Here is a 23,527-nt window from a genome sequence, read left to right as displayed (position 1 = left end):
ATAGGATGACAGGTCGAAGAGCTATTTATAAAATTTGCTACTTTTTTTAAAACTCTTCTCGACTCTAAAGAACTGTTACACATGCGCTTTTCTGTAGATTATAAAAATGTTTATATAAAGTAACCCTTTCTTTTTCTTCTCTGTTTCTCTTCTTTCCACTTTCTTTACATTTCTTTACTTTTTTTCTTTACCTTTTTTCTTTACCTTTTTTCTTTATCTTTTTTTTTTTTTTTTTACTAGACATTAAAAGAAATGCGTTTGACAGCTATTCTATTTACCTCAGTCACTTTATTATCAACCACATACGCAGCAACACTCGAAAAAAGGTGTAACTTAAGAAGAGAGCCTATCACCGTCAAAAATGGCTTGGTATGTATACCCTTTTTGAATACTACATAAACAATAACTAAATAAATTTATTTATAGCCTCTTGGTGAAGTAAAAGTTGGTAATGTCGTTTTATTCGGATGATATTCCGACATAGAAACTAATACCATTCCGCGTAACTTTCTCTAGGTTCACCACCACAGTCATTTCGAGTATTATTCGATACAAGCAATTCCCTGACCTGGGTGCCTTCTACGGATGTTTGTATTAACTTTATATTTAATATACATTTATATTTACATGCACGCTCTTTTCACTTAGTGTCATACGCCCATCTGTCGTAAAAATTCAAACAAGTTGTACAGTCCAAACACTTCATCTACCGCTGTTAACCTTCATCAAAAGGAATCGATTAAATTTGATGAAGGCGTTTGCATTGACGTTAGACTTTATAGAGTAAATATATACATGTCACAGCTCTTTATCAGTAGAATAACCCACTTTTGCTTAGGACACTGTTTCTGTAGCTGGAATTGAAGTACCCAATCAATTGTTTGGTGCTGCTTATAGTGTTAAAGGACTTGATGAAGATCATTGTAAGTCAGCTCACCTGAAATTTATTTTAGCACATTTAATAACATTAAACCTTTTTTATCAGTTGGCTTCCTTGGCTTAGGTAACTATGCTGACGGAGGCGATGTTCGCTTATCATCTAGCAATTCATCTTCTTCTCTCACAAGTAAGTGTTACCATGACAACTTTTTTTTATTCATCGATAACTGACGCTATTCTTTTACATAGAACGTCAAAGTAAGTTCTAGGCTCATCTATTTTTACTTAAAATTTTTAATTTCTTACATCATACCGCAGGTGGTGGTAATGGCGCTTTTGCTCCCAATGCTTTCCAGTTAGGCGCTCAGCAAGGATCTGCACAGTTTGGCTTTTACACCACCAGCCCATCATCAGGATTCTATCAAAAGAGAAATAACGATGGACACAACGGAGAGTTCATCATTGGCGGTATTGATCACAATGTTTACAAAGGAGGTATTGCTTACTTCAAGCTGCCTACCTGCGACTATGGCGATTCTCCTTATTGGAAGACAGAACTCAAGTGTGTCAAATTGGGCAACAAGATCGATGTCAAATTAGCTCCCAAGACATTGGCTTCTTTTAGCACAGGCACCTCTCATATGCTTGCGCCTTCCCATCAAGCCGATTTGCTTCATGCTGCTCTTGATGCTCATTATGATGAAGACGAAGATGTTTACAAGATTGATTGCTGCGAAGACTTGAGCAAGTTCCCTGACTTGAAGTTTGATTTCCATGGCTATCGTATTACTTTGCCTCCCAAGGCTTACCTCAAGAAGGACAATGACAAGCAATGTCACAGTTTGATCGGTCGTAACACAGATGACAAAAACTGGATCTTGGGTGGTTACTTCTCTCAGTGGTTCTACCAAGTCTATGATGCCAGTAACTCACAAATCGGTCTTGCTCTTACAAAGGGCGAATCTGATGTCAAGATTGATAAGCTTCATTAAATTGTAAATCTCATGTTTATTTACTTTTGTATTAAATCATTTTTCTCCCATTCATTTTATATTTTTCAATCACATCTTTTTTGTAATTTTGAATACAAAGCTCATTTTCCCCCACTTGTTCTCTATTCATACAATAAAAAATCATTACTTTTTAATGCGTATATGAAATGGTATCAAGCATTTATTAATAGTCTCTAAGCAACACAAACACTGTTGTCGGCCTTTGCATTCAAAATAAGAGCAACGATCAAGCCATAAAGACCAAGAACTTCTGCGAAAATTAAAATCAAGACCATCCCGACGAATAATCTACTTTCCCTAAGATATCCTCTTACACACTATGATACGTTTTTTAATATGCGCTTTCTTGTTTTAAGCGTCTACTTACATAGTCACCAACAATGCCAATAGCATAACCTGCCGCTAAACCCCCCATTCCGACAGAGAGACCAGCAGCCAAAGATACAAATCCACTATGTTAAAAATGAGTATTACTCTATATTATTTGATAAGCAAAAACTTACGAATATAAAGAATAACCGGATGTTGGAGACACTGTTTAAAAAAAAAGTCATGAAAGGGCGTTAGTAAAAGAAAGAACAATATAATAGACTTTCTTACGTTGACCAGCCAAAAGGACTGCAACTACTAAACCATATACCGCAATGATACCACTCATGACAACTGGAATCAATGACTATGTCAAGACTGCATGTTTGAGAGAAAAGTTCGTTTGTCATTATATGTATATACCTTCATAACTAACTCGGGCTTAAAAGAACCGATACCGGCAATACCAATACCAGCCTTTGAGGTACCATAGGCTGCTCCAATAGCTAAAAGTAAAAAGGAATGTCAATGTCGAATTATTATTGATACATGACGATAACTTACTGCTAAAGGCCATCTAACACGGTTTAATGTTAATGAGAAGCTTTTGTTATTTACGCTTTACTTACAGCACAGAAAACACCTGCAAACCCGAAAAATGGTGCATAATTTGGACAATAAACAGCAGAATCAGACATAATATATTATAATTTAGTCAAGTCCAGGAAAAAAAAAAAGAGGCAGGTTACTGAACTTTGGCGTTTCATATTGTAGTTCAACTCACAGCGGAATACTAAATCCAGATGACGTTTACTCAGCTTATGTTATGCGTTTTGGGGCCAAAGATATGATACTATGGCTCAGAGAAAAGAGAAAAAGACGCAAATAATATCAAGACAAAAGGAATACGTGTCATAGAACATAAATTAGCTCTTTTTATACAATAACATAGTATTCTGATCTCGACAAGTCAAAGTGTGTATATCATTAGTGCTATTTGAGGATCAACGTCTTAGCTGCCGTTATCTAAAGGGGATTTTATTTATAATAATAGTATTAAGATTGCTTACACTCGGGCGCTTTTTCATCTTTGGCAGGCTATAATGACACACTTGGGTTAATACACTTGCTTTTTTTTTTTCCACGGTTTCAACTTACAGCATCATCATCATCATCATCATCGTCGTCGTCGTCGTCGTCGTTCTCCTCTTCATCATCATCTTCATCATAATATTCATCCTGCAAATACGAGATTAGATCTATTGAGAGAGAGTACTGACATTCATTGTTCTTACATCAAAGTCTTCGTCATAATCTTCGTATTGAAGAGCCTTGCCAGTGAAATAGTCTACAGCATGGGGGATGATCTTATCTTTGAATTCCTCGCCCATTTCATAGTCTGCTTCAAGCTTAGCATCTAAGCCTTCAGCCTCCTCTTCATCGATTTCTTCATCTTCAGTAGGAATAGCAGGTGGACTAAAGAAGTGAAAGAAAGAGTCTGCAGCCACAGTGCGTTTGACGACGCGAGACTTGTTTGTGCTCTTATGACGTTGCTTCTTTGTTTCTACTGTAACCGTCAAGTTCTTTCCTTCTTTCCAGTCGATGTCACAGCCTTTGGCATGATCATAAACAAAATCGCCACCAATAGCTTGATCCTGATAATAGTAAGTCTTAACAAGCACCTTGTTTGTAAAGAATTCATTTTCTGAGAATTCAAACTCGAGCTTGAATCCTGGCTTATCCATATAGGACATGCGGATATCAACCAAGTGTTTCAAAGCTTCTTCATCTTGCTCGGTGATAGTTTCAGCAATTTGAGGGTGGTTCTTTAATAAAGTCAACCAGAACTCAGGAATACCCTTGATGTCTTTATCGCTTTCTTCTTCCTTTTCTCCTTCTTCCTCTTCCTCTTCTTCTTCTTCTTCATCTATTTTTTTACCCAGGGCTACTTCTTCTTCTGTAGGCTCGTAGCTACCGTTAATAATCTTTGCACGTTGTTCATATAGAGGCTTGTAAAGTTCGAGATACTTCTTTTCTAAAGCCAATACTTCTTCCTGAAATTTGTTTTCAAGTTCGGCATGCTTAGATTGGAAATACTTGAGACCATTAAGTCTGCGTTTAACAGGTGCAGGTAATGATTCAATATAGCCAGAGGAACGGCCCACGAGAGTGCCTAGTTTACCTTGAAGCATGCTCAAAAGAGCGGGATTACCAGTGAATGCACCAGTAAGTGCTGAGTTGCCACTGGCTGCGCCTTCAAATAATGTTATCAGTATGGATCAGTTTGATCAACAAAGAATACCTTTTGTAGTGATAGTTTCCATATCTTCAGAAATGGCGTTCATAGAAGGACGATAAGTAGAAGTAATGGGAGCAGGATTGATAGGTGTGTTTTGGGGTGTAGGCGCAGTGGAACTACCTGCCTTGTTCTTAATGTCAACACCTAAAGTATTCTCGACATGATTAGCTTCTTGTTATGGAAACCCTATTGTTAAAAGAAAAAAGTTTTTACCTGATTGTTGAGAATCCATTATAGGTTTCAAGCTTGAAAGGAAAACGAAAAAAAATGTTTTTTTTTTGTAGGATGTGAAATAACTTAAAACTCAGCAAAAAAGGGAAAAGGGAAGTTGCATAGTCAAACAAAGCTACAACAAATAATGATAAGAGAGAGCCAATCAGAAGCAAAAGAATGAATAAAGAAATGATTAGTAAACCAGTTATTTACAGCGATATTAAATACTTACATTATAAAGAAGAGGATTTATAAGAGAAAAAAGAAACAAGAAAAATGAGTAAACATATAGAGAGGTTGTTAATATCTTACCCAAAGCGCATTAAATAGGGCTGGCGATAACCAGTCTGGAAAGAGCAAAGAAAGAAACAAAAAATAGAAGCAAGCAAAGAGAGCGGATGGGACCAAAGTTTGGTAAGGGCCAAGCTACCCTCAGCTAGCACCGGTACTGTTTTCGATTCTGATCTATAATACTACATATCAGTTTCTTACAAGAGTAAAGAATATAACAGACATTAGGGCTAGCTGGGGAATAGTTGGTCTTGCTTTTTGGCCCAAAGAAGAAAAAGAAGTCAATATCAGACTATTTAAACAAAGTCTCTAACAACGTTTCATTTATAAAAAGCATTGACCACATTTATTTTATACTCAAAAATATCAAGCTCATTTTATGTACTATTACATGTTGTCTTTTAAATAGTAAAGAAGACATAGAAAATCAACTAAATTGTTAATTGTTATTGATCTTTTAATGTGTGCGTGTGTGTATGTATGCAGCAATTTAATGAATAACATAGCCTCTAATGATTAATGCTGTTTCTTTTTAACTTCAAGCAAAAGTTTAGTGTTCATTCTTGACATAAGGAATAGTAAAGATTAACTTATATCGCATAGTAATGAACAAGTGTGTATAAGAGAGAGAGATGCTCCTTCTGTCTCCTCCATGATTTATGCTACGTCACAATATGGATAAAGCATAAAGGCTAATTTCAGGTCCTAAAAATCAAAAATTTACTATTGCTTTTTCCTGTAATATTTGTCTAGATGAAGCAAGCAGGACCATCATTAAGGAAAGGCCAGCAACAACCAGATAAATATAACAACGTTCTAGAACATGATAGGAGGGATGAGCATGGCCATGGACCAGATTTGCTAGTGCTTCCTTCAACATCGACATTCACTCTCAAAGACGATAAGCAAGAGAAATTAAAAAAGAAAGCAAAGAACTTTTTTAACGAAAAGAAAGAGATTAAGCTAAGAGCACAAAGTTTATGGAGCTACATTGGTAACATAAGAATTACAATGTAAAGCATTGAGACTGACATACTTCTCTTCATCTCAGATGCAACAAATACCTTTGATCAAGCACGGTTCTTTCAGGAAAATGCGGAACAAGTATTTCAAGTGGTATATGATACTTGTATGCATCAAATAGACAAAATAAGGAAAACCAAGACAGAAAGACCACAATCTTGGAATTCAAAGGAACTCGTCAGTCTCCAGAAAACGCTCTTGTTGCTACGAAAGATATTTTTATTTGTTCCAGAGTTAATGAGGAACGGATGGCAGAGACAAAATATTGCAGCCATCTTGACCCATATTTTGGATCACCGTAACCATCCAAGGCTACGAGCCCTCGGCTTTCAATTGCTTTTATTGTGGTTGAATGACCAAGTAGTAGAATATCCAGAATGTATATACCTATTCTCAAATGCAATTTCCTTGGACTTGTTTATTCTCGACGAGATATCCCCCATAGATACGGCTCATTCAAATAACAATCATGCCAATGCATCTACTGGGGTCAATATCAGTCCTTCTACAATGAGTCATGTCTCACCAACAACGGCCAGCCTGATGAATAACGAACCGTCTGATGATAACATACATAGCAAGCTGCATACTGGCGGACTTCATTTTGTTAAAAAGCTAAGAGAAACACATGCAGAAAAAGGACAGACAAAGCACGGACTACAAAGAGATGAACGTATAAAAACAAGTCAAATTCAGCTACATCAAACAATCATTGTAGATGACGAGTCTACAGCGCCAATATTCCCCAACCCTGCTCCACCCACGTACAATGATTCACTTGTATTAATACACATTTTTATATCAAATTTAGTGCGACTAGCTTATGTCGCAGCTGGTTCACCACCACCACCTGATGACTATGATTATCCTCCTGGAGACCAGTTCGAACCAGATGATGGAATTGCTACTGGCGTTGGCATAGATGCAGCCACCGCAAGTGCAAAGTTCCTATTCAAAATATTTAGGACATATTACATAACCAAGTTTGTTCCGCTCATTTCAAAATCATTACAGGTAGATGGCGCGATTGAAAATGAAAGTAAGTAAAGAACAAGGATCACAACTCGACACTAATGAAAGCAGAGTATGGATTCCCATCCTGTCCTCCTTCTATCCTTAGATGCCTTTTGCGTTTCTTGATTGGCTATTGTCTTGATAATGATAGCAATAATGTACACATCAATTGGCCAAACCAAGCCCCATTTGCATCTTCTTCTCCAGCTATACCCATTCTAAAATCCATTGTGTTATCATCCCATGAAACTCGTGAAATGCTGCATGAAATAATTCGCCAAGCTCTTACTCTACCATGCACAAATACACAATATCGCGACATCACACGCGGTGCTATTCATGTACTTGGAGTTTGGATACTTTGTAAGGAAGAGGAAAGACCATCCTTCTTGAGAAGATCAGGTAGTGCAGTCACTCGTTCCAGTAGTACCACCTCAGCCATATCAATGAATAACGGTAATACACCTGGCACAGAACAGAACAAGATTCTTTCTACTTCGCCTATTGCAGAAGAGTTTCCTATCCATCAGAAAAGTAGCGAAGACCAACACGATGCCAACGCATTCTTGCGCCGTTATTTAATGATGATAAAGTTGATATTTGAGGATCGACGTGGTTCAGATGATAAAAGTAGAGACGTTTTGGCTGCGAATGCACAACAGGTCACAGATTGGGAAGGCTTAGTAGCACTATACAAAGACGCTATTAATGTATATCGTGCTATTGTTGTATCTAAAGGAGGAATTGACATTGAATGGGAGAGTTGGGAATTACTATTACATTGTCTCCTGGATATTCAGCAATGGCTAATGAGTCAACCAGAAAAGTACAGTAGAGTTCCTGTCCAGCCTCTGGCGGAAGACCTGGCAAGCTATATTTGGGAAACAGTATTCTATGCATTTGTAAGAGCCAAGATTATTCACATGGAGCTTTGGAATCAATTAAAAGTACACGTTGTCAGTTCAACTCGGTGGCCTCAAGCTCTACAGCAGTGGGTGGTAAGGTTTATTACGTGTAATTTAGAGACGCGGCTTCTGATGTACTCTCTCTCTTTAGAAAACCATGCATAATTTAACTAGACTACTATCTTCCAGGCTGTACAAAGTAGAATATGATATTGACAGACATCGATCCGCAGATGATCAACAACAGCCTTTCCATTTTATCAGCAGCAGTCGCTCATCAGCTATAGGAAGTAGTAACAAAAGCAAAATTCGATCTCGGCATTTGAGCATCCACGGCCATCCAAAAAATAATACATCAACTGGTAATAAACGTGGCTCTGCTGGACGACCATTATCAAGTAGTGGAAGTGAAGGTCAGTTAGTACCAAACGCACTAGACAAACAGTCTACGGAACAGCAACAGACAGACCACTCCCAAAGTACGACGGCTCTTCCTCCTCCTGAAGGAAGTGTCTCGACTATCTTACGTAACCTTAGCAGTGCTTCCTTATCTGATATTGCAAACACATTCAAATCCGATCGTAAATCGACAAACCTCAGCTCTGTACCCGATAATGAAGAGCTTGAGGATGAAACAGTGACAACAACAAAACAAAACATCAAGTTTGGAATTAAGAATATTATACCTACATCCTCATTTTCTAATACCTCATCACATACCAGCAGTAGTGGAAGCAACTATCATGCTTTGACTTCATCGGCATCAGCTGCCAAGAGAACGAGCGGTAGTCATACGTTAGGAAACAATGCATCAAGCCATGGTATGAACGCAACGAGTGGAGGACAGGACAAAAGCATGACAGGATCTGGAAGACGAACGATTAGTATACAGCAGCTTGACTCGCTATGGCAAGATTCAGGCTCAAAGTTACTGAACTTTGTTCACCACAGCAATGAAGGCTCTCAGGCAAACGTAACCAAGGGCTTAACTATCAAGCATGATGATAAGAAAACAGAGTGGGACAGAAGAAGTGGGTCAAGCTCTGTTATAGACGAGGTTGCATCAAGTCGCTCCAATCGTACTTCTACATCTATACTGGCAGGTGTTGGTGACGCACTCTCTATGATGCCCAGTTCAGCTGCTGTCACTGAAAAGCTTCCTGTGGGACTAGGATCCTTCAAAAGTTCTGATTTTCTCGTTTTAAGTAACCTGTCTTATGATGGACAGCAAATACTGGCTACCTGGAAGAATACGTTGTTAGTTGTAGGCAACATCAATCAAATCGAAGGAGCACAAAACCACGCCATTGCCATTCAGTGTATTGTAGATATCTTGGATACTTTCAAGTTGATACGAGCAGAGCAGCCTTACTGTGATGTACCTATACCTGCTATATATGATTTTACACCATGGTTACTTGATGCAACAGAGCTTCCAGAGTGAGTATTTGATAACTTGTTATTATGATCGAATCAGCATGGACTCAATATTTTGTAGCACATATGAAATAGGTAAAGCTAGTGCCTATGGTAGCCTATGTAGGTTGATGGCACAGATTCCAGAGGAAAATATACCAGAGAGCTATTATGCAGCGTTTTACAAATCAATCATCAAAGGGCTTAGTTCTGGCAACTTATCCATTGTTCATGCTATTCTACTTAATTCTAGCAATCTATTTACGTTTCCACTTCCTGGTATTCATATCTTGATTCCATTTTTTATAGAAGCTATTGAAAAAGAGGTACTTACATCATGCACACACGCATCCTTCTTTCTTTCTAATCGATCTTGCTTCATAGCTGCTAAACTACTCTGGCACAAAGCCTTCATTAAAAGTATACAAGAGCTGTGTTACGATCTTGGGCTCACTTGTGCCATTGTCGAATCATTTAAAGAATGTGACAATCCATTTTGATGAGATAGATACAAAGTGGATTCCTGCTTTTGAACAGGAAAAATCGTTTTCGTTTGCTGGTGCAAAACTATGGTTAAAGAATGTCCTGATCAGACTAATAATAAGTAATCAAAATGTCACAGGCGAACTTGATACAGAAATACACTGTATGCTGCTCGGTGGCTTATGCGCCTTTGTGCTTGATGAAATGTCTACAGTAGAAAGGTAACAGCACCTTACAGTAACTAACAAAATTCTAATCTTTTGTTTGTAGTCGCCAAGATGATATCATATATGAATGTATTCTGTCTTTGGTCAATCACTTGTATTGGTGTAATATCTCTGTTATAAACACTGTGGCCAACTGTCTGATCACACTTGCTCATACGTATGATGGAGAGCTTGATCCAGAAGGAGTAAGTTTATCAAAGAAGAAATGTACCAAGCTAATATGTTCATTAGATTGTTGTACAAGAAGTACTGACTCATATTATTGATGCACTTAATGTACATTTGAAGTACTATGAACGAAGTAGCAAGACCGGAAGAGGCTTTATTATTTCCAAACTATTTAGCTGTCTTTTAGACTGGATTATGTCAATCGACCCCATCATTCTTACAGAAACTGATCTTTGTCAACTTGTATTTGATGTGATTGAGCTTGCTATTCATTTATCATCGGTAAGCATACTATCTACATTCACCTTACATCAGACTAATAACTGCTATTAAACAAAAAAGGATGGTCATGAAAAACTATTACCACACCCTCCCAGATCAGTTAGCACAAGCTCAAAGAAAAAAGAAGCTTCATTCAAGTTTAAATTAGGAGCAGATAAAAGACCAGACATAAAACAGAATGAGCATATTGTTGGCTCAGACACCTTGCCAGAAAATGATCAAGATTATGTCAAGGTAAGAATGAGTGAGTGCTTACGAGGTGATGATATTTATATTGTATAAAGGAATCCGCTGAAGCAGTCCTGCTTCATTTACTTCATCACTTTAACAACTTTGCATCTCCTTATGGTCCTGCCACTTTGTATAGTACAATCGCTGGACCTGGTGTTTCGCAAGATGATGGAGATTATCAGCAGTACCAATATTTCTCGTTCAATGACACTACTATTATTGCATTTGTGGAACTCCCTGAAGCAAAAGGTTTCCATCATGTGATGTATCCATAATGGAAGTAAAACTAACACTATATTCATAGAAAAACGTCAAGCAAGAATGATCATACGAGATCTTACTGGACGTTATGTTTGGGATGCCCAACTAGAACCCAAGGCAACCTTGTCTGGAAGCTCAGAAAGATTAGCAAGCACAAAGAAATTGGGCAACGCTTTAGATAAAAGGTTTATAAAAAGTGAGAATAAATCGAACGACCGAGCGTAAGTAGATATCTTGTTGAACCTTTTTTTTTAAAAACTAACATTATTATTACTAATAGATTGGCTGATCATGGAAAAGACCCAATGTCTTTGTTATTAAAGCAGTAAGTAAAGCGTCGGCCTGTTTGGTACAATAGTATTAATATCAGATAAAAAAGGATTGGTGAATTACACCCAGATTGCCTCTTAGACCCTAGTCTACCACTTAATGTGCCAAGTACTCCCACTGCACTTCAATTAGATATGCTTGGCAATCTAGGAGAGCGTTTAGAGGATTATTTGAAGAAAGAAGCAGAACAGAATGCTCAGCAGGCGCCAGACGTGTAAGTCATGGTTTATCCATTACAGTACATGCTATAACTTAACGCTCGATACTTTTTAGAAGGCTTTGGTATACAAAGATGAATAGCCTACGTCAAAGGGAATCTGGAGAAAATAAGCAAAGTGAATCAATGCAAGTACAGCTGTTGAACAACTTTAGCTTGAAAAAAGACTTCATGCCAGCTTTTCCTCAAGAAGCTGAAAATCCCCATGTCCCTTTCTTGTTTAGTCGACTATTGATGAGTCATCTAGGGCTCATTGAGTATAATCACTTAAAAGATGGCTCCTTCCAGATGCTCAATAAGAGTCCAGCTCTTTACAGAGACTTGCGAGGACTCGATCGAAAGCATGGGTAAGATTTCTTTTATAGGCACGAAGAAAAAAAAAACTAAATACTCGTAGACGCGAGACAATGAAGATTGGACTGATTTACGTTGCCCATGGACAAGAAGATGAGCAGAGTATTCTCCAGAACAGTCAAGGGTCTGAGAGATATAATAGATTTGTAGAAAGTCTAGGATGGGAAATAGATATTGCTACACACACAGGGTATCTCGGGGGACTTGAACGAAATTTAACCAATGGTTCAAAAGCTACTTATTATTGCTCTTCTACGCTTGAAGTGATATTCCATGATGTGACTAAAATGCCCACAGACCCCTCTGATCCAAAACAGCTAAAGAAGGTAAGTTTAGTGTGCATATAATGAGACAAAAGCCATTGATCAAAACGACAAACAGAAACGACATATTGGTAATGACCATGTCCACATCGTTTGGAATGAACATGACCGAGACTATAAGACTAATACTATTGGAGGGGACTTTGGCAATGCTCAAATTATTGTTAAACCACTGCCTAACAATCTCTACTTGATCAAAGTTTATCGTGACTCAAAGGTATGGAAAAAAAAAGACAAAATTTCCCCGCATTATATTTTAATTCAAGGTATTATAGATTCCATATTTTGGACCACTGTATGATAAAATGATTGTATCTGAAGCAAGTTTGGGTCCTCTGGTTAGATCTACTGCTATTGATGCGTTTAGAGCTACAGTGCACACAAATTTATATTCCTTTTATAAGAGTGTGTATGCCCAAAGAGCCAACGATGTGCGAATGATCACTCAAAGGCATAAACTTTCAGCATGGTAAAATTTAACATGACATCAAACCCCTAAAAACTAACCCATTTTTCATATATAAAAAGGAGTTATGAGCATTTTATGGAGAAAGTTTTCATGCTTGAAGATCAATAAGTTTCTAATATGAAATCTTTATCCAAACAAGACAATTGGCCACTCCATGATTACCATGAAAAATATATTATGAAAACATTATCATTACGAGCACTGCAATGTAATTATTCAAGCGCAATCAATACCATCACCATTACCACTAATACTAATAATAATAATAATAATAATAATAATAATAATAATACAAACCATATCATATTAAATGATAATAATGATAGCCATAGATTATTGACTGACCGAGAAAAGCAATATCTAAGATGCTCTATTTGTCAACGTAGATTCCATTCAGAAGGAAATCTCTTTAATCATATGCAGCTATACCACTATTCTTTGCTCTCTGTAAAGCAATAAAAAATACACGTATCGTTTCCAATCAATAGAATAAAGTACTGAGAAGGAATTTTTTTTTTTCGGAACGTGTGAGTGTATCAAAGGGAGGCTTAAGGGAAATCGATCCTCTCCCTCCATAATAGAGAAGGGCAAGAGAAGGTGATATCACCCTGTTTTATAAAGACTATGATGAATCGTAAAGGGATGCCTTTGTTAATAAATGTGTTTCTAAATTGAATAAAATGGTGTTTTCCAATGACTGTACTCCTTTTTCAAGAGAGAAACCCTTTCAGCCTCACTTGTGTACGTGTGTGTGAAAGAATTAAAGAACCGAACGAACACTTTGAGGCTTGAACGCATAAACTGTACTTTTTTTTTTCTTAATGAAGAGTGTGTTAATATTACTGTTATTACCATTAGCAGCTTACTGCTATAAGATATTATCAAATGAATCCCTCAGATATTTGGCCAAGTTAACCAACTCTGAAAGATTATCAGTTGATAGCAGCTTAATGAAACCCTTACTCACTGAACGAATTTCAGGAACATCAGGGAATGAGCAAGTGCGAGAGTTTATCATTCAGCACTTTGAACGCTTAGGTTGGCATATTGAGCTAGATAATTTTACAGATATGACACCTTATGGCTTAAAGAACTTTACCAACATCATTGTTACGCATAACCCTGACAAGCCAACGCGACTTGTATTAGCAGCTCACTTTGACTCCATGTACTCTCCTGACTTTAAGTTTATTGGAGCAACAGATAGTGCAATACCATGTGGACTGCTGATGGATACAGCAGAGACATTAAACGATATTTTATCAGATACAACCAAACACTTTAGACAAAAAGATAAGACGGTTCAAATGATATTTTTTGATGGAGAAGAGGCATTTAGGCAGTGGAGCGCTACAGATTCCATTTATGGTGCAAGGTAAATCTTTAGATGACTTTATTTTTACAGAACAGTAATAATAATTATCATAGACACCTTGCTGAAACATGGGAGTCATCTTATCTCGTTAATGGAAACAAAGTCTACAAGAACAGACTAGATCAAATCGAAGTACTTGTACTATTGGATCTATTAGGTGTGCCCAATGTTCAGTTTCCAAATTATTACAGATCAACAAGTTGGCTATTCTATAAGCTTATCAGTCTTGAAAATAGACTAAAAGCACAATCTTTACTAAACACAAAATCAAGGAAAGGAGAGGAATTAATTTCATTCTTTAATCCAAACTCAATGCTTACCTTTCGAGGTGAAAGTATAGGAGATGATCATGTCCCATTTTTACAGCGCGGCGTAAATGTATTACATTTGATTCCCTATCCATTTCCTTATGTTTGGCACACTAGAGCTGTAAGTTGATATCGAATTATTATTAGCCATGTTCTTATCTTTGTATATACATATAGGATACAGCAGAATGTATAGATCAATCCGTAGTCGAAAACTATGCAGCCCTTTTTCGTGCTTTTACTGCAGAATATTTGGAAATAGACCCTTTACCACATAATGAATTATAATTATAACCCCCTCTTCCCCTTCTAAAAGATTATTAACCCCTCCACATGTCAAAAAGATAAAGGGGGGAAGAACTTCATTGTTTTGTCTTTATATAAATTACTACATTTCTTTTTTTTTCTTTTTCATTCTTTCATATTACCAATGTTAAATACAAACGAAGCAATATTTATCATCATTCTCATGTTTATACTCATTCTCATCTTGGTCGGCTTATTTATTCTAATGAACAGAATAAACAAGAAAAGACAAGAACTTGTAGATATCGAACAACGTTTAACGGAAACAAAGGATGAAAAGACAATAAAGCCAGTTGAACCAGCGATGATTAAAGACGATATATACTTTCAGCCCGTTCTATCTACTGCCCCACCTGTCATGACTCTTCAAAAAAAGACTATCAAAAAATCAATCCTTCACAAGATCTACAGTTTCCGAAATCCATCTAGATCTCCACCACTCAAACCCTGTAGACCAAGTTCAATGCGACTCCCTTCATTTCTACCGATGCAAGAGGATATATCAGTTCATCCGCCCCCATATCAAGATTCGATAAGTTACCAAAAGCATTAACCCCCTCCTCCTTTGTTCATTTTTTTTATATTAATTTTTCATACGCGTTGCTTCTTCATTCCCTGCCCTTATCCTAATAAATAAATTTGCTTCTTTTGCACTTCATTTCACGTTTTTTTCGCTCAATAGGGAACATTAAAAGAAGGGGGATAGGAAGAACTGCGTATTACTGCTTTAGGATTAATTGGCATTTAACCTGCATATTATGTGAGTCCTTTTGGCTGTGTAATACCCTTTTATTTCATTTGACCTTTCGACCCCCCTCTTTAAAATCATTTACTGCATTTTACATAAGTAGCTACAACCGATAAACCCAATATATATATATATATATATATACATATTCCGACTGTATACACTCAAATAGGTTCATCCTCTCCCTCAGTTTTATACAAAGAATGGATAAAGAAACATGTATATACGTTATTTAATAATAAAGACAGCTTTAAGTAGCATTCCATAGTCTATTAATCTATAATTCCAATACCCTAAGCTAGAATTGGATAATATCTTTTGGCATCGTCACAATAGTTTTCTCCTTCCTCAAAAATGCTGAACCTGCATAACGATGAAACAGCTAAAGTTATTGAGCCTGAAAAAAGGGCAAACCTAAAATTTTGCCGGATCGGACATAATGGTACCTTGCCTGCAATTATAAAATCTCATCTGCTTTTTTTTTGTGCTTTGTATCATCTTTTTCATCTCTGTTTCAAAAAGGTATCATGGCTTCAAACATTATAGATGGAAAGTCTATCGCACAGTAAGTAAATCTGATGCACCATATAGAATACTTGTTTAATATCTATTAGAAATGTACGCGATAAAGTAAAGAATGAGATTGCTCAAATGAAATCGAAATACCCTCAATATGCACCATGTCTTGCCGTTATTCAAGTAGGAGAACGTGAAGACTCAACAGTCTATGTGGGAATGAAGCAAAAAGCTGCTCAGGCTGCAGGCATTGAATTCATCTATAAAAAGATACCCGAAGATGTTACTCAACTTGAGTTGATCAAGCAAGTAAAGCAGTTGAACGACGATGATAAAGTCCACGGCATACTTGTTCAAGTGCCATTGCCAGCACATATCGATGAATCCGCTGTTCTTGAGGCAATTGATCCCAAAAAGGATGTCGATGGGTAATAGTTTTTAATGAGCTTCTCCTTACACGAAACTAACGGAGTTTATAGATTTCACGCGTTTAATATCGGAAACATGACCAAGAAGGCTGCAACACCTTTGTTCCTTCCTTGTACTCCAAAGGGCATCATCCACCTCTTAAAGACAACGGGTAAGCCCAATAAATCCCCATTCACCGTTACACCGTTACCTAACACGAAGAGCAGGTACGACCATTGCGGGAAAAAAAGCCGTTGTTCTCGGCAGAAGCGATATCGTGGTAATATTCATGCAAAAAAAAAAAAAGTATACGAGAACTATTTTTTCACATATTTCATGCTTAGGGAACACCTGTTTCTATCTTGTTGACCAGCGAAAATGCTACAGTGACTCTATGTCATTCAAAGACTGAACATATCGAGACTCATGTAAGAACAGTCTCAACCTCACTGAGCGATTATATAATGAATCAATTAGGTAAAAGAAGCTGATATCTTGGTAGTTGCCATCGGTAAGCCCGAGTATGTCAAAGGAGCATGGATAAAGCCAGGCGCCGTGGTCATTGACGTTGGAACGAATCCCATCAAAGGTTATTATTATTAGTCATGGAAAATGATAAGCAAAACTGACTGTTCAACATAGATCCTAGCAAGAAATCAGGTATGAGATTAGTGGGCGATGTTGAATATGAGGAAGCTTCTCGTGTAGCTGGCGCCATTACACCTGTTCCAGGTGGCGTTGGACCTATGACTGTTGCTATGCTTATGGAAAACACGCAGTTGAGTGCTAAACGTTTCTTGGAAGAGTCTATTTCGCCCAAGCGCGCCGTTATTCCTTTACCTCTCCACCTCAAGACACCTGTTCCTTCAGATATTGATATTGCAATGTCTCAAACACCCAAGCACATTGTTGATTTAAGCAAAGAATTGGGTTTGACAGCTAGTGAAGTTGAGCCTTATGGTGCAACAAAGGCCAAGATTAGCTTAGATGTTTTGAAGAGATTAAGCCATAGAAAGGACGGACATTATATCGTCGTTACTGGGTAATTAAAATAGAAAAAAATGAAAGCATGACATTAATCCACGTTTATAGCATTACCCCTACGCCTTTAGGTGAAGGCAAGTCAACTACGACCATTGGTCTTGTTCAAGCATTAGGTGCCCACTTGAATAAGATGGCATTTGCTTGTGTACGCCAGCCATCACAAGGCCCTACCTTTGGTATCAAAGGTGGTGCTGCAGGAGGTGGCTATTCCCAAGTCATTCCCATGGATGAATTCAACTTGCATCTTACCGGCGATATTCACGCTGTCACAGCCGCCAACAACTTGCTAGCAGCTGCTATTGATGCTCGTATGTTTCACGAAAACACTCAAAGTGACAAGGCCCTCTTTAATCGTCTGTGCCCTGCCAAGAAGGGTGTTAGAAAATTTGCGCCTGTCATGTTGAAGCGACTTGAGAAGTTGGGCATCAACAAGACCGAACCCAGCGAGCTAACTGAAGAAGAAATTTCGCGTTTCGTCCGCTTAGACATTAACCCTGATACAATTACTTGGCAACGCGTTATGGACACTAATGATCGTTTCCTTCGTAAGATCACTGTTGGACAAAATCCTACAGAAAAGGGCATGGAGCGTCAGACTGGCTTTGACATTGCTGTTGCAAGTGAAGTTATGGCTGTCTTGGCTTTGGCTACGGATTTAAAGGATATGCGTGAAAGGCTCGGCAGAATGGTAGTTGCGAGCTCTAAAGCAGGCGAACCTATCACTGCTGATGATCTCGGCATTGGTGGTGCTTTGACTGTCTTGATGAAGGATGCTATCAAGCCTACGTTGATGCAAACGTTGGAAGGAACTCCTGTGTTGGTGCATGCTGGACCTTTTGCTAATATTGCACATGGAAATTCATCCATTTTGGCTGACAGAATTGCCCTCAAGCTAGCTGGATCAGATGAGAACCTGGAACCAGGATACGTTGTGACAGAAGCAGGCTTTGGGGCTGATATTGGTATGGAGAAATTCTTTGATATCAAGTGTCGAGTTTCCGGCTTAGTACCAGACGCTGTGGTTTTGGTTGCTACTGTTCGTGCACTCAAGATGCACGGTGGTGGACCTGAAGTTGTTGCTGGTAGACCTTTACCAGATGTCTACACAGAAGAAAACTTGGATTACTTAAGAAAGGGATGTGATAACCTGATTAAGCATATTCAAAATGCCAAAAAGTTTGGCGTCCCTGTTGTTGTGGCTATCAACAAGTTCACGTAAGTAACTTATATGAAAAAAAAGAGTACTATAGCTCTGATCACAAGGTCAATAGCACTGATACTGATGCTGAAATGGAACTTGTCCGTGAGCTTTCTTTGAAGGCTGGTGCTGATGATGCCGTCGCATGTGATCACTGGTCTCGAGGTGGCGCTGGTGCTATCGATCTTGGTAAGGCTGTCATCAGAACATGTGAAGAATCAAAGAAGGACTTCAAATTCCTGTACGATCTTTCACTTCCTATCGACAAGAAAATTGAAATCATCTGTCGTGATTTGTATGGTGCCGATGGTGTTGAATATAGCGACTTAGCAAAGGAAAAGATCGAAACGTATACTCGCCAAGGATTTAGTGGGCTTCCTATCTGTATGGCAAAGACTCAATATAGCTTCAGTCATGATCCTGCTCTTAAAGGCGCTCCTACAGGATTTGTTATACCCATCAGAGACATTCGTGCATCAGTAGGTGCAGGTTTCCTTTATCCCTTAGTTGGCTCAATGCAAACTCTTCCTGGTTTGCCTACTCGTCCCTGTTTCTTTGACGTTGATTTAGATGAAGATGGCCGTGTTGTGGGCCTCTTTTAGTTTGATTAATTACTTAGTATAAATAAAATGAAATGTGTATTCACTGTAGACCATCTTTAAGCGTATTATTTACTTGACATAAAATTAAGAGAGTATGATTGGAGTAAAACTCAGATACAAATGCTACTGTAATTATCGGGCGGACCAAAAGCCACCCTTGGAATATGAAGGGGGGGCTCTCCCACACACTCTTTCTTTTCCTAAGGACAATGTTGCAACGTCGTTTATTTTCTAGTACAAAAGCAGCTGCTGATTATTACAAAATTACCTTGAAAAGATCAACAATTGGTCTTTCAAAAGATGTTCGTGATGCCACAAAGACACTTGGATTATTTCGTCTTCACCAAACTTCATATAAACCTGTCAACTCATGCAATGCAGGTCTCATTCTCAAGTTGAAAGAAATTGTCAAAGTTGAGTTGATTGATCATATTCCTACTAAAGAAGAATTATCAGCAAACAAGCCCTCAAGAGGCTACACAGTTGTCGGCAGCAAATTTTAATATTTATATATACAATATATTTATAATGTACACATGTAGAGAAAAAGCTTCAAAATAAACGTACAAATGTATATCATTACCCCCTTTCTTTTCTTTTTTTTCTTAAACAACTCTTCATCACATTACTCGACAAAAAAGGGGGGCGTCTGGTCCACTTTTTTTTTTCACCTGTCACATAAAGCGCATACATACACACACAGAAAAAAGATCTCTATTTATTTTTATGAAGGATCTAATAGATTCTCTTGTGACAAACTTGACTGGATTAAAGGTTTAATTTGAATAAATTAATGAATTGCAACCGTGCTTAATTTAAGAAATCAAACCTCTCCCAAAAAATAGGAGGATCATCCCAATTGGACAAGAGTTGTAGAAAAAGTGAGGCATGACTTAAAGTACTTGAAGTGTACGAGCACAAGCGAGAGAGAGGTCGATGATAGCTTCAAAGGGTACGATTAATCATAGACACTACAGAGTGATGTATATATATATAACTCTTTGTCCAGACTGGCAGATAAATTCATTGTAAAAGGCAGACACGAACTAGCTGAAGCACTACTGATGTATAAATCAGAGTTCCTGAGCGACTCATTACCTATAGGTTCACCTGAGAGCAATGTAAGTACTCTCAAAAAGCTCTTTTTTGTATTGCTTACTTATAAAGCACAGCAGCAAAAGATTTTAAAGTATGATATGCTTAAACTCTTACTATGCCTATCGTCATCGACACACCATATATCCTATACACCTAAACCCTCTCAGATAACACGGAGTCCTCAATTAACATGGGAGAATATTATTGATGAAGAACCTTTGGAAGGAGATCATTGGAAAAGCTGGGCTGACCAAGATACTTCAACAGAGGAACTCAGTGATAAAGATGCATTTGAAGTGGATGATAGAATATCAAAGCCAAAGGTAGACTTAATAGTACATCTAAACGATTCTTATACCATAAACAGGATTTTACTGTCATGGACAATGAACAAGAGCCGGATTATTTTGAAAGGATAGAGCTTGATCATAGAGAGAATCCAGAAGCGCTACATCATTTAGTCTCACAGCAGTACTGGCGACCTGACTTTTTGGTTTTAAAAGGTAAAAACGATAAAAATGCTCGATTATTACTAACATCAATAGATTACCCAACCGAGTCCTCTTTATTACAAAACCCGTGTAAACTAAGCGACAAACTGATTCATTCAATATATACTGATCGAGATACGAGGTCTCTGAAAGTCATAAATGAATTGGACGTCATAAGAGAAGTATTGTTCTTGTTAAACGGTCGAGAGGGGATTATATTTGAATATAATGACCACCAGCAAAGGTTTTTGGTAATTAAAAAGACAAACTTTATGATTGCTAGCGTCTCACACTTTGCAAAATAGCTAAAGGATAATTATCTCGTTCAGCACTTGAGCCAAGGCGCCCTTATATCTGTACTGAAAGAGTTTTTTTCCTTTGGAAACATTATTTTGAATTTGAGACGAATGGTCATGCATATTTTATCAGAATCACAATACGGACAGACAGCACAGGCTTTTGCAGAAGTTGTCTATGAATCATTACTGGCATTCGAGGGCCTGCTCTCAAATCTAGAGAGAGATACGAGTCTGACAACGAATGAAACATCCAAAGTGGTATCGCTGTTAAAACTAAGAAATGAAATACAAAATCACCTACGATGCTTTCAAGAATTACATGATATCGCAGCCAAGATACTCTTTGTAAACAACAGTCCAATGTTAATAGCTTACTATCTGATATCAACATTATACGAGCACACCTTGCTTAATCAGCTCTCTGGACAGAATACCGTATATGATGCCCTCTTATACGTCTTACAGCGGATCATTGTGCCTTTTGGACGGCTCATGGATGACTGGATGTTTTATGGCTCTTTGAAAGGCGATACTTATAAAGAGTTTTATATTGCAAGAAACGAAAAGATACATATAAGCAGTGCAAATGTTTGGAAGGAAGGGTTCTCTATCATACCATTACCACAAGAAAGTGCCCGCTTTCCTTGTCCATTATTTGAGAAAAGAAACATGGAGCGTATCTATTTCACTGGCAAGGCTGTAAACGTATTACTGCAGGCCGAAAAAATACAAGTAATCAGTTATTTTGATCAAATAGAATAATACAACTAACAGATTTTTTTTAAAACCAGAAACAACAATTGTACCGAAACTATGACTTTAGTTTATTCTCCAGAGTACTACAGAATTTTTTACCTAAAAAACAGCCCTTCATATCTCCAATAGACAACTCTTTTCAGGGATCAACACCGAAAAGAACAGATGTACTAGCACAAAACTTATTCCCCATGATAGAGGCAACCAGAAAACTGAGTAGCAATACTCTGTTTGCAGATCATCAGGATCAAATATCAAATGACGCAGGATGTCTATTTGATCAAAATTTTATTCAATGCGTCGAAAAGTATATAGAACAACCATATGCTAGTACCGCTGAAAGATTGAATAGTGTACTACATAAGCATTGTTGTCTGCAATCTCAGTTGGACTCACTAGCCACTGTCTATCTGATGCTTGAAAATGATCTAATGCATTCATTCTGTGAGATAATATTTACACAGATGGACAAGAATGAGTACTGGTTCGACCAGCGCATATTAAACAGCGTTTTTATTGAAGCTTGCAAATCAAGTGGGTATGATGAGACGGTATATATTGAAACAAGAAAGATAAAAGCATCCACCGAAATCAATACGATGGCATCCATGCTTGAATTAATCGACTTCAAAATACAAGTAAAAAACTAAAACATACATCTAAAAAGAAAATCTATACTTTCTTAGATATCATGGCCATTAAACAACTTTATCCTTGAAGGTAGTCTAGTTCAGTACTCTAAAGTTACTCAATTCCTATTTCGAATAAGGCGTGCAAAGTATGTACTTGAAAAGAAAACGTTCTTCAAAGGTGAAGCTAAGAACGACAAGAACGATGTGAATGCAAAGTTACTTTATGCTCTTCGAATGAAGATGCTCTGGTTTGTAAACACCTTTTGGCATTATATCACGACAACAGTAAGGTATTCGACGCTGTTAAGAACTAAATTAATATATGAAATGTAGGTTCTTTATGTCGAGACGATAGCACTCTACAAAAACCTCTCTAGCTCGACAGATGCAGATGAAATAACAACCTTTCACTCTACATATATGGATCGTATTGTTAAGAGATGTATGCTAGATGACAAGGTACTAATCTCTCTTTTTTTTAAAAAAAAAAAAAAAAAACTTATATCTCACATTTTTTGCAATAGTCAATAGCTATCAAAAGAGCAGCTACTAAAGTATTTAACCTGACAGAGAACCTATCAGACCTATTTTTCAGATACGCCCAATTAGAACACTCAAACAGAAGAACGAGTAGAGAAGATACCCAGGATAGTCTCAGGTTCGAAATTTATGCTTTGGAGAAAGAGTTCAACCACACCTATGAATCTGTAATTGTTGACTTGAAGACGCTAAGTAAGGAAGAAGGAATGCCGTGGTGTAAGTTTTCAATATATAAAACAAACAATAACTAACTTGAAGTATAGGCGAAACACTATCAGCTTCTCTGAATGCTTAAAAGTACGATCGCCTATATTCTATGTAAATAACATACTTGTCAAAAAAAAAATTATGATAAACTCTTTTGAACTAAAAGAATAGTTTTCCATGTCTTTCAAATACTCTCTTATATTTTAATGCTCTTATTGTCAAAGATACAATAATACCAACATGTTTTTTTTTTTCTCTCTTTTGACACGACGATATCTACTTCATTGACACA

At 37.5% G+C, this 23,527-nt stretch overlaps 10 protein-coding genes across 10 annotated transcripts; 8 read left to right on the top strand and 2 right to left on the bottom strand.

The window, feature by feature from the left end:
- Positions 1-252: 252 nt before the first annotated feature.
- Positions 253-1,871, top strand: RHIMIDRAFT_237459 (acid protease; the record flags this gene model as incomplete). The annotated part of the gene is made up of 8 exons (XM_023608762.1): positions 253-369; positions 427-448; positions 517-587; positions 649-783; positions 839-923; positions 986-1,066; positions 1,129-1,137; positions 1,198-1,871. The coding sequence occupies 8 exons, from the start codon at positions 253-255 to the stop codon at positions 1,869-1,871; spliced, it is 1,194 nt and encodes a 397-aa protein (XP_023466244.1).
- A 143-nt stretch (positions 1,872-2,014) lies between these two features.
- RHIMIDRAFT_133568 (V-type ATPase) lies at positions 2,015-2,902 on the bottom strand (the record flags this gene model as incomplete). The annotated part of the gene is made up of 7 exons (XM_023605573.1): positions 2,015-2,209; positions 2,260-2,344; positions 2,396-2,426; positions 2,493-2,568; positions 2,625-2,707; positions 2,766-2,778; positions 2,831-2,902. The coding sequence occupies 7 exons, from the start codon at positions 2,897-2,899 to the stop codon at positions 2,066-2,068; spliced, it is 501 nt and encodes a 166-aa protein (XP_023466243.1). The 3' UTR covers positions 2,015-2,065.
- A 40-nt stretch (positions 2,903-2,942) lies between these two features.
- RHIMIDRAFT_133555 (NAP-domain-containing protein) lies at positions 2,943-4,794 on the bottom strand. The gene is made up of 5 exons (XM_023605572.1): positions 4,714-4,794; positions 4,504-4,644; positions 3,497-4,455; positions 3,360-3,440; positions 2,943-3,299 (listed from the first exon to the last, which is right to left on the bottom strand). Exons 1-5 carry the CDS (start codon positions 4,730-4,732, stop codon positions 3,258-3,260), a joined length of 1,242 nt encoding a protein of 413 aa, XP_023466242.1. The 5' UTR covers positions 4,733-4,794; the 3' UTR covers positions 2,943-3,257.
- A 753-nt stretch (positions 4,795-5,547) lies between these two features.
- Positions 5,548-12,976, top strand: RHIMIDRAFT_282444 (uncharacterized protein). Its single transcript, XM_023613072.1, has 18 exons — positions 5,548-5,998; positions 6,056-7,066; positions 7,111-8,039; positions 8,098-9,386; positions 9,445-9,688; positions 9,747-10,066; positions 10,116-10,257; positions 10,304-10,522; positions 10,583-10,756; positions 10,807-11,002; positions 11,058-11,235; positions 11,295-11,339; positions 11,394-11,558; positions 11,618-11,908; positions 11,959-12,241; positions 12,297-12,455; positions 12,514-12,707; positions 12,767-12,976. Exons 1-18 carry the CDS (start codon positions 5,758-5,760, stop codon positions 12,813-12,815), a joined length of 6,129 nt encoding a protein of 2,042 aa, XP_023466241.1. The 5' UTR covers positions 5,548-5,757; the 3' UTR covers positions 12,816-12,976.
- RHIMIDRAFT_133524 (uncharacterized protein) lies at positions 12,539-13,253 on the top strand. The gene is made up of 2 exons (XM_023605571.1): positions 12,539-12,707; positions 12,767-13,253. Exon 2 carries the CDS (start codon positions 12,825-12,827, stop codon positions 13,164-13,166), a length of 342 nt encoding a protein of 113 aa, XP_023466240.1. The 5' UTR covers positions 12,539-12,707; positions 12,767-12,824; the 3' UTR covers positions 13,167-13,253.
- Positions 13,254-13,657: 404 nt separating this feature from the next.
- RHIMIDRAFT_202268 (glutaminyl-peptide cyclotransferase) lies at positions 13,658-14,678 on the top strand (the record flags this gene model as incomplete). Its single annotated transcript, XM_023606601.1, has 3 exons — positions 13,658-14,082; positions 14,136-14,511; positions 14,568-14,678. 3 exons carry the CDS (start codon positions 13,658-13,660, stop codon positions 14,676-14,678), a joined length of 912 nt encoding a protein of 303 aa, XP_023466239.1.
- A 142-nt stretch (positions 14,679-14,820) lies between these two features.
- On the top strand, positions 14,821-15,249 carry RHIMIDRAFT_237454 (uncharacterized protein; the record flags this gene model as incomplete). The annotated part of the gene is made up of 1 exon (XM_023608761.1): positions 14,821-15,249. One exon carries the CDS (start codon positions 14,821-14,823, stop codon positions 15,247-15,249), a length of 429 nt encoding a protein of 142 aa, XP_023466238.1.
- A 612-nt stretch (positions 15,250-15,861) lies between these two features.
- On the top strand, positions 15,862-19,420 carry RHIMIDRAFT_215260 (FTHFS-domain-containing protein). Its single transcript, XM_023607282.1, has 9 exons — positions 15,862-16,009; positions 16,059-16,388; positions 16,440-16,540; positions 16,596-16,648; positions 16,713-16,796; positions 16,846-16,957; positions 17,011-17,410; positions 17,461-18,627; positions 18,684-19,420. Exons 1-9 carry the CDS (start codon positions 15,972-15,974, stop codon positions 19,210-19,212), a joined length of 2,814 nt encoding a protein of 937 aa, XP_023466237.1. The 5' UTR covers positions 15,862-15,971; the 3' UTR covers positions 19,213-19,420.
- An 18-nt stretch (positions 19,421-19,438) lies between these two features.
- RHIMIDRAFT_215257 (uncharacterized protein) lies at positions 19,439-23,516 on the top strand. Its single transcript, XM_023607281.1, has 11 exons — positions 19,439-19,986; positions 20,058-20,164; positions 20,222-20,333; positions 20,385-20,633; positions 20,678-21,052; positions 21,107-21,832; positions 21,892-22,494; positions 22,543-22,773; positions 22,822-22,947; positions 23,013-23,244; positions 23,292-23,516. Exons 1-11 carry the CDS (start codon positions 19,939-19,941, stop codon positions 23,321-23,323), a joined length of 2,841 nt encoding a protein of 946 aa, XP_023466235.1. The 5' UTR covers positions 19,439-19,938; the 3' UTR covers positions 23,324-23,516.
- Positions 19,467-19,643, top strand: RHIMIDRAFT_186170 (uncharacterized protein; the record flags this gene model as incomplete). Its single annotated transcript, XM_023605865.1, has 1 exon — positions 19,467-19,643. A coding segment is annotated over one exon (177 nt), but the record flags the coding sequence as incomplete, so codon positions are not given.
- Positions 23,517-23,527: the final 11 nt, after the last annotated feature.

This window comes from Rhizopus microsporus (assembly GCF_002708625.1).
Source record: "Rhizopus microsporus ATCC 52813 unplaced genomic scaffold scaffold_8, whole genome shotgun sequence".
In the NCBI taxonomy this organism is placed as follows: domain Eukaryota; kingdom Fungi; phylum Mucoromycota; class Mucoromycetes; order Mucorales; family Rhizopodaceae; genus Rhizopus; species Rhizopus microsporus.
The sequence above is the reverse complement of the archived record's forward strand: the minus strand, read 5'-3'. Positions and strand labels throughout refer to the sequence as shown.

Excerpts from the sequence above, each read along its gene's own strand:
- RHIMIDRAFT_133555 (XM_023605572.1), bottom strand. Across the intron at positions 4,456-4,503 it reads GGAAACTATCACTACAAAAG|GCGCAGCCAGTGGCAACTCA; the intron begins GTATTCTTTGTT and ends CATTATTTGAAG. Across the intron at positions 3,441-3,496 it reads ATTATGACGAAGACTTTGAT|GATGAATATTATGATGAAGA; the intron begins GTAAGAACAATG and ends TCGTATTTGCAG.
- RHIMIDRAFT_282444 (XM_023613072.1), top strand. The coding sequence starts at position 5,758 with ATGAAGCAAGCAGGACCATCATTAAGGAAAGGCCAGCAACAACCAGAT. Across the intron at positions 9,689-9,746 it reads TAGAAGCTATTGAAAAAGAG|CTGCTAAACTACTCTGGCAC; the intron begins GTACTTACATCA and ends CTTGCTTCATAG. Across the intron at positions 11,559-11,617 it reads GCTCAGCAGGCGCCAGACGT|AAGGCTTTGGTATACAAAGA; the intron begins GTAAGTCATGGT and ends GATACTTTTTAG.
- RHIMIDRAFT_133524 (XM_023605571.1), top strand. The coding sequence starts at position 12,825 with ATGAAATCTTTATCCAAACAAGACAATTGGCCACTCCATGATTACCAT.
- RHIMIDRAFT_215260 (XM_023607282.1), top strand. The coding sequence starts at position 15,972 with ATGGCTTCAAACATTATAGATGGAAAGTCTATCGCACA. Across the intron at positions 16,389-16,439 it reads CCCAAAAAGGATGTCGATGG|ATTTCACGCGTTTAATATCG; the intron begins GTAATAGTTTTT and ends CGGAGTTTATAG. Across the intron at positions 16,958-17,010 it reads TGGAACGAATCCCATCAAAG|ATCCTAGCAAGAAATCAGGT; the intron begins GTTATTATTATT and ends TGTTCAACATAG.
- RHIMIDRAFT_215257 (XM_023607281.1), top strand. The coding sequence starts at position 19,939 with ATGAAGGATCTAATAGATTCTCTTGTGACAAACTTGACTGGATTAAAG. Across the intron at positions 19,987-20,057 it reads CAAACTTGACTGGATTAAAG|GAGGATCATCCCAATTGGAC; the intron begins GTTTAATTTGAA and ends CCCAAAAAATAG. Across the intron at positions 20,634-20,677 it reads ATAGAATATCAAAGCCAAAG|GATTTTACTGTCATGGACAA; the intron begins GTAGACTTAATA and ends TACCATAAACAG.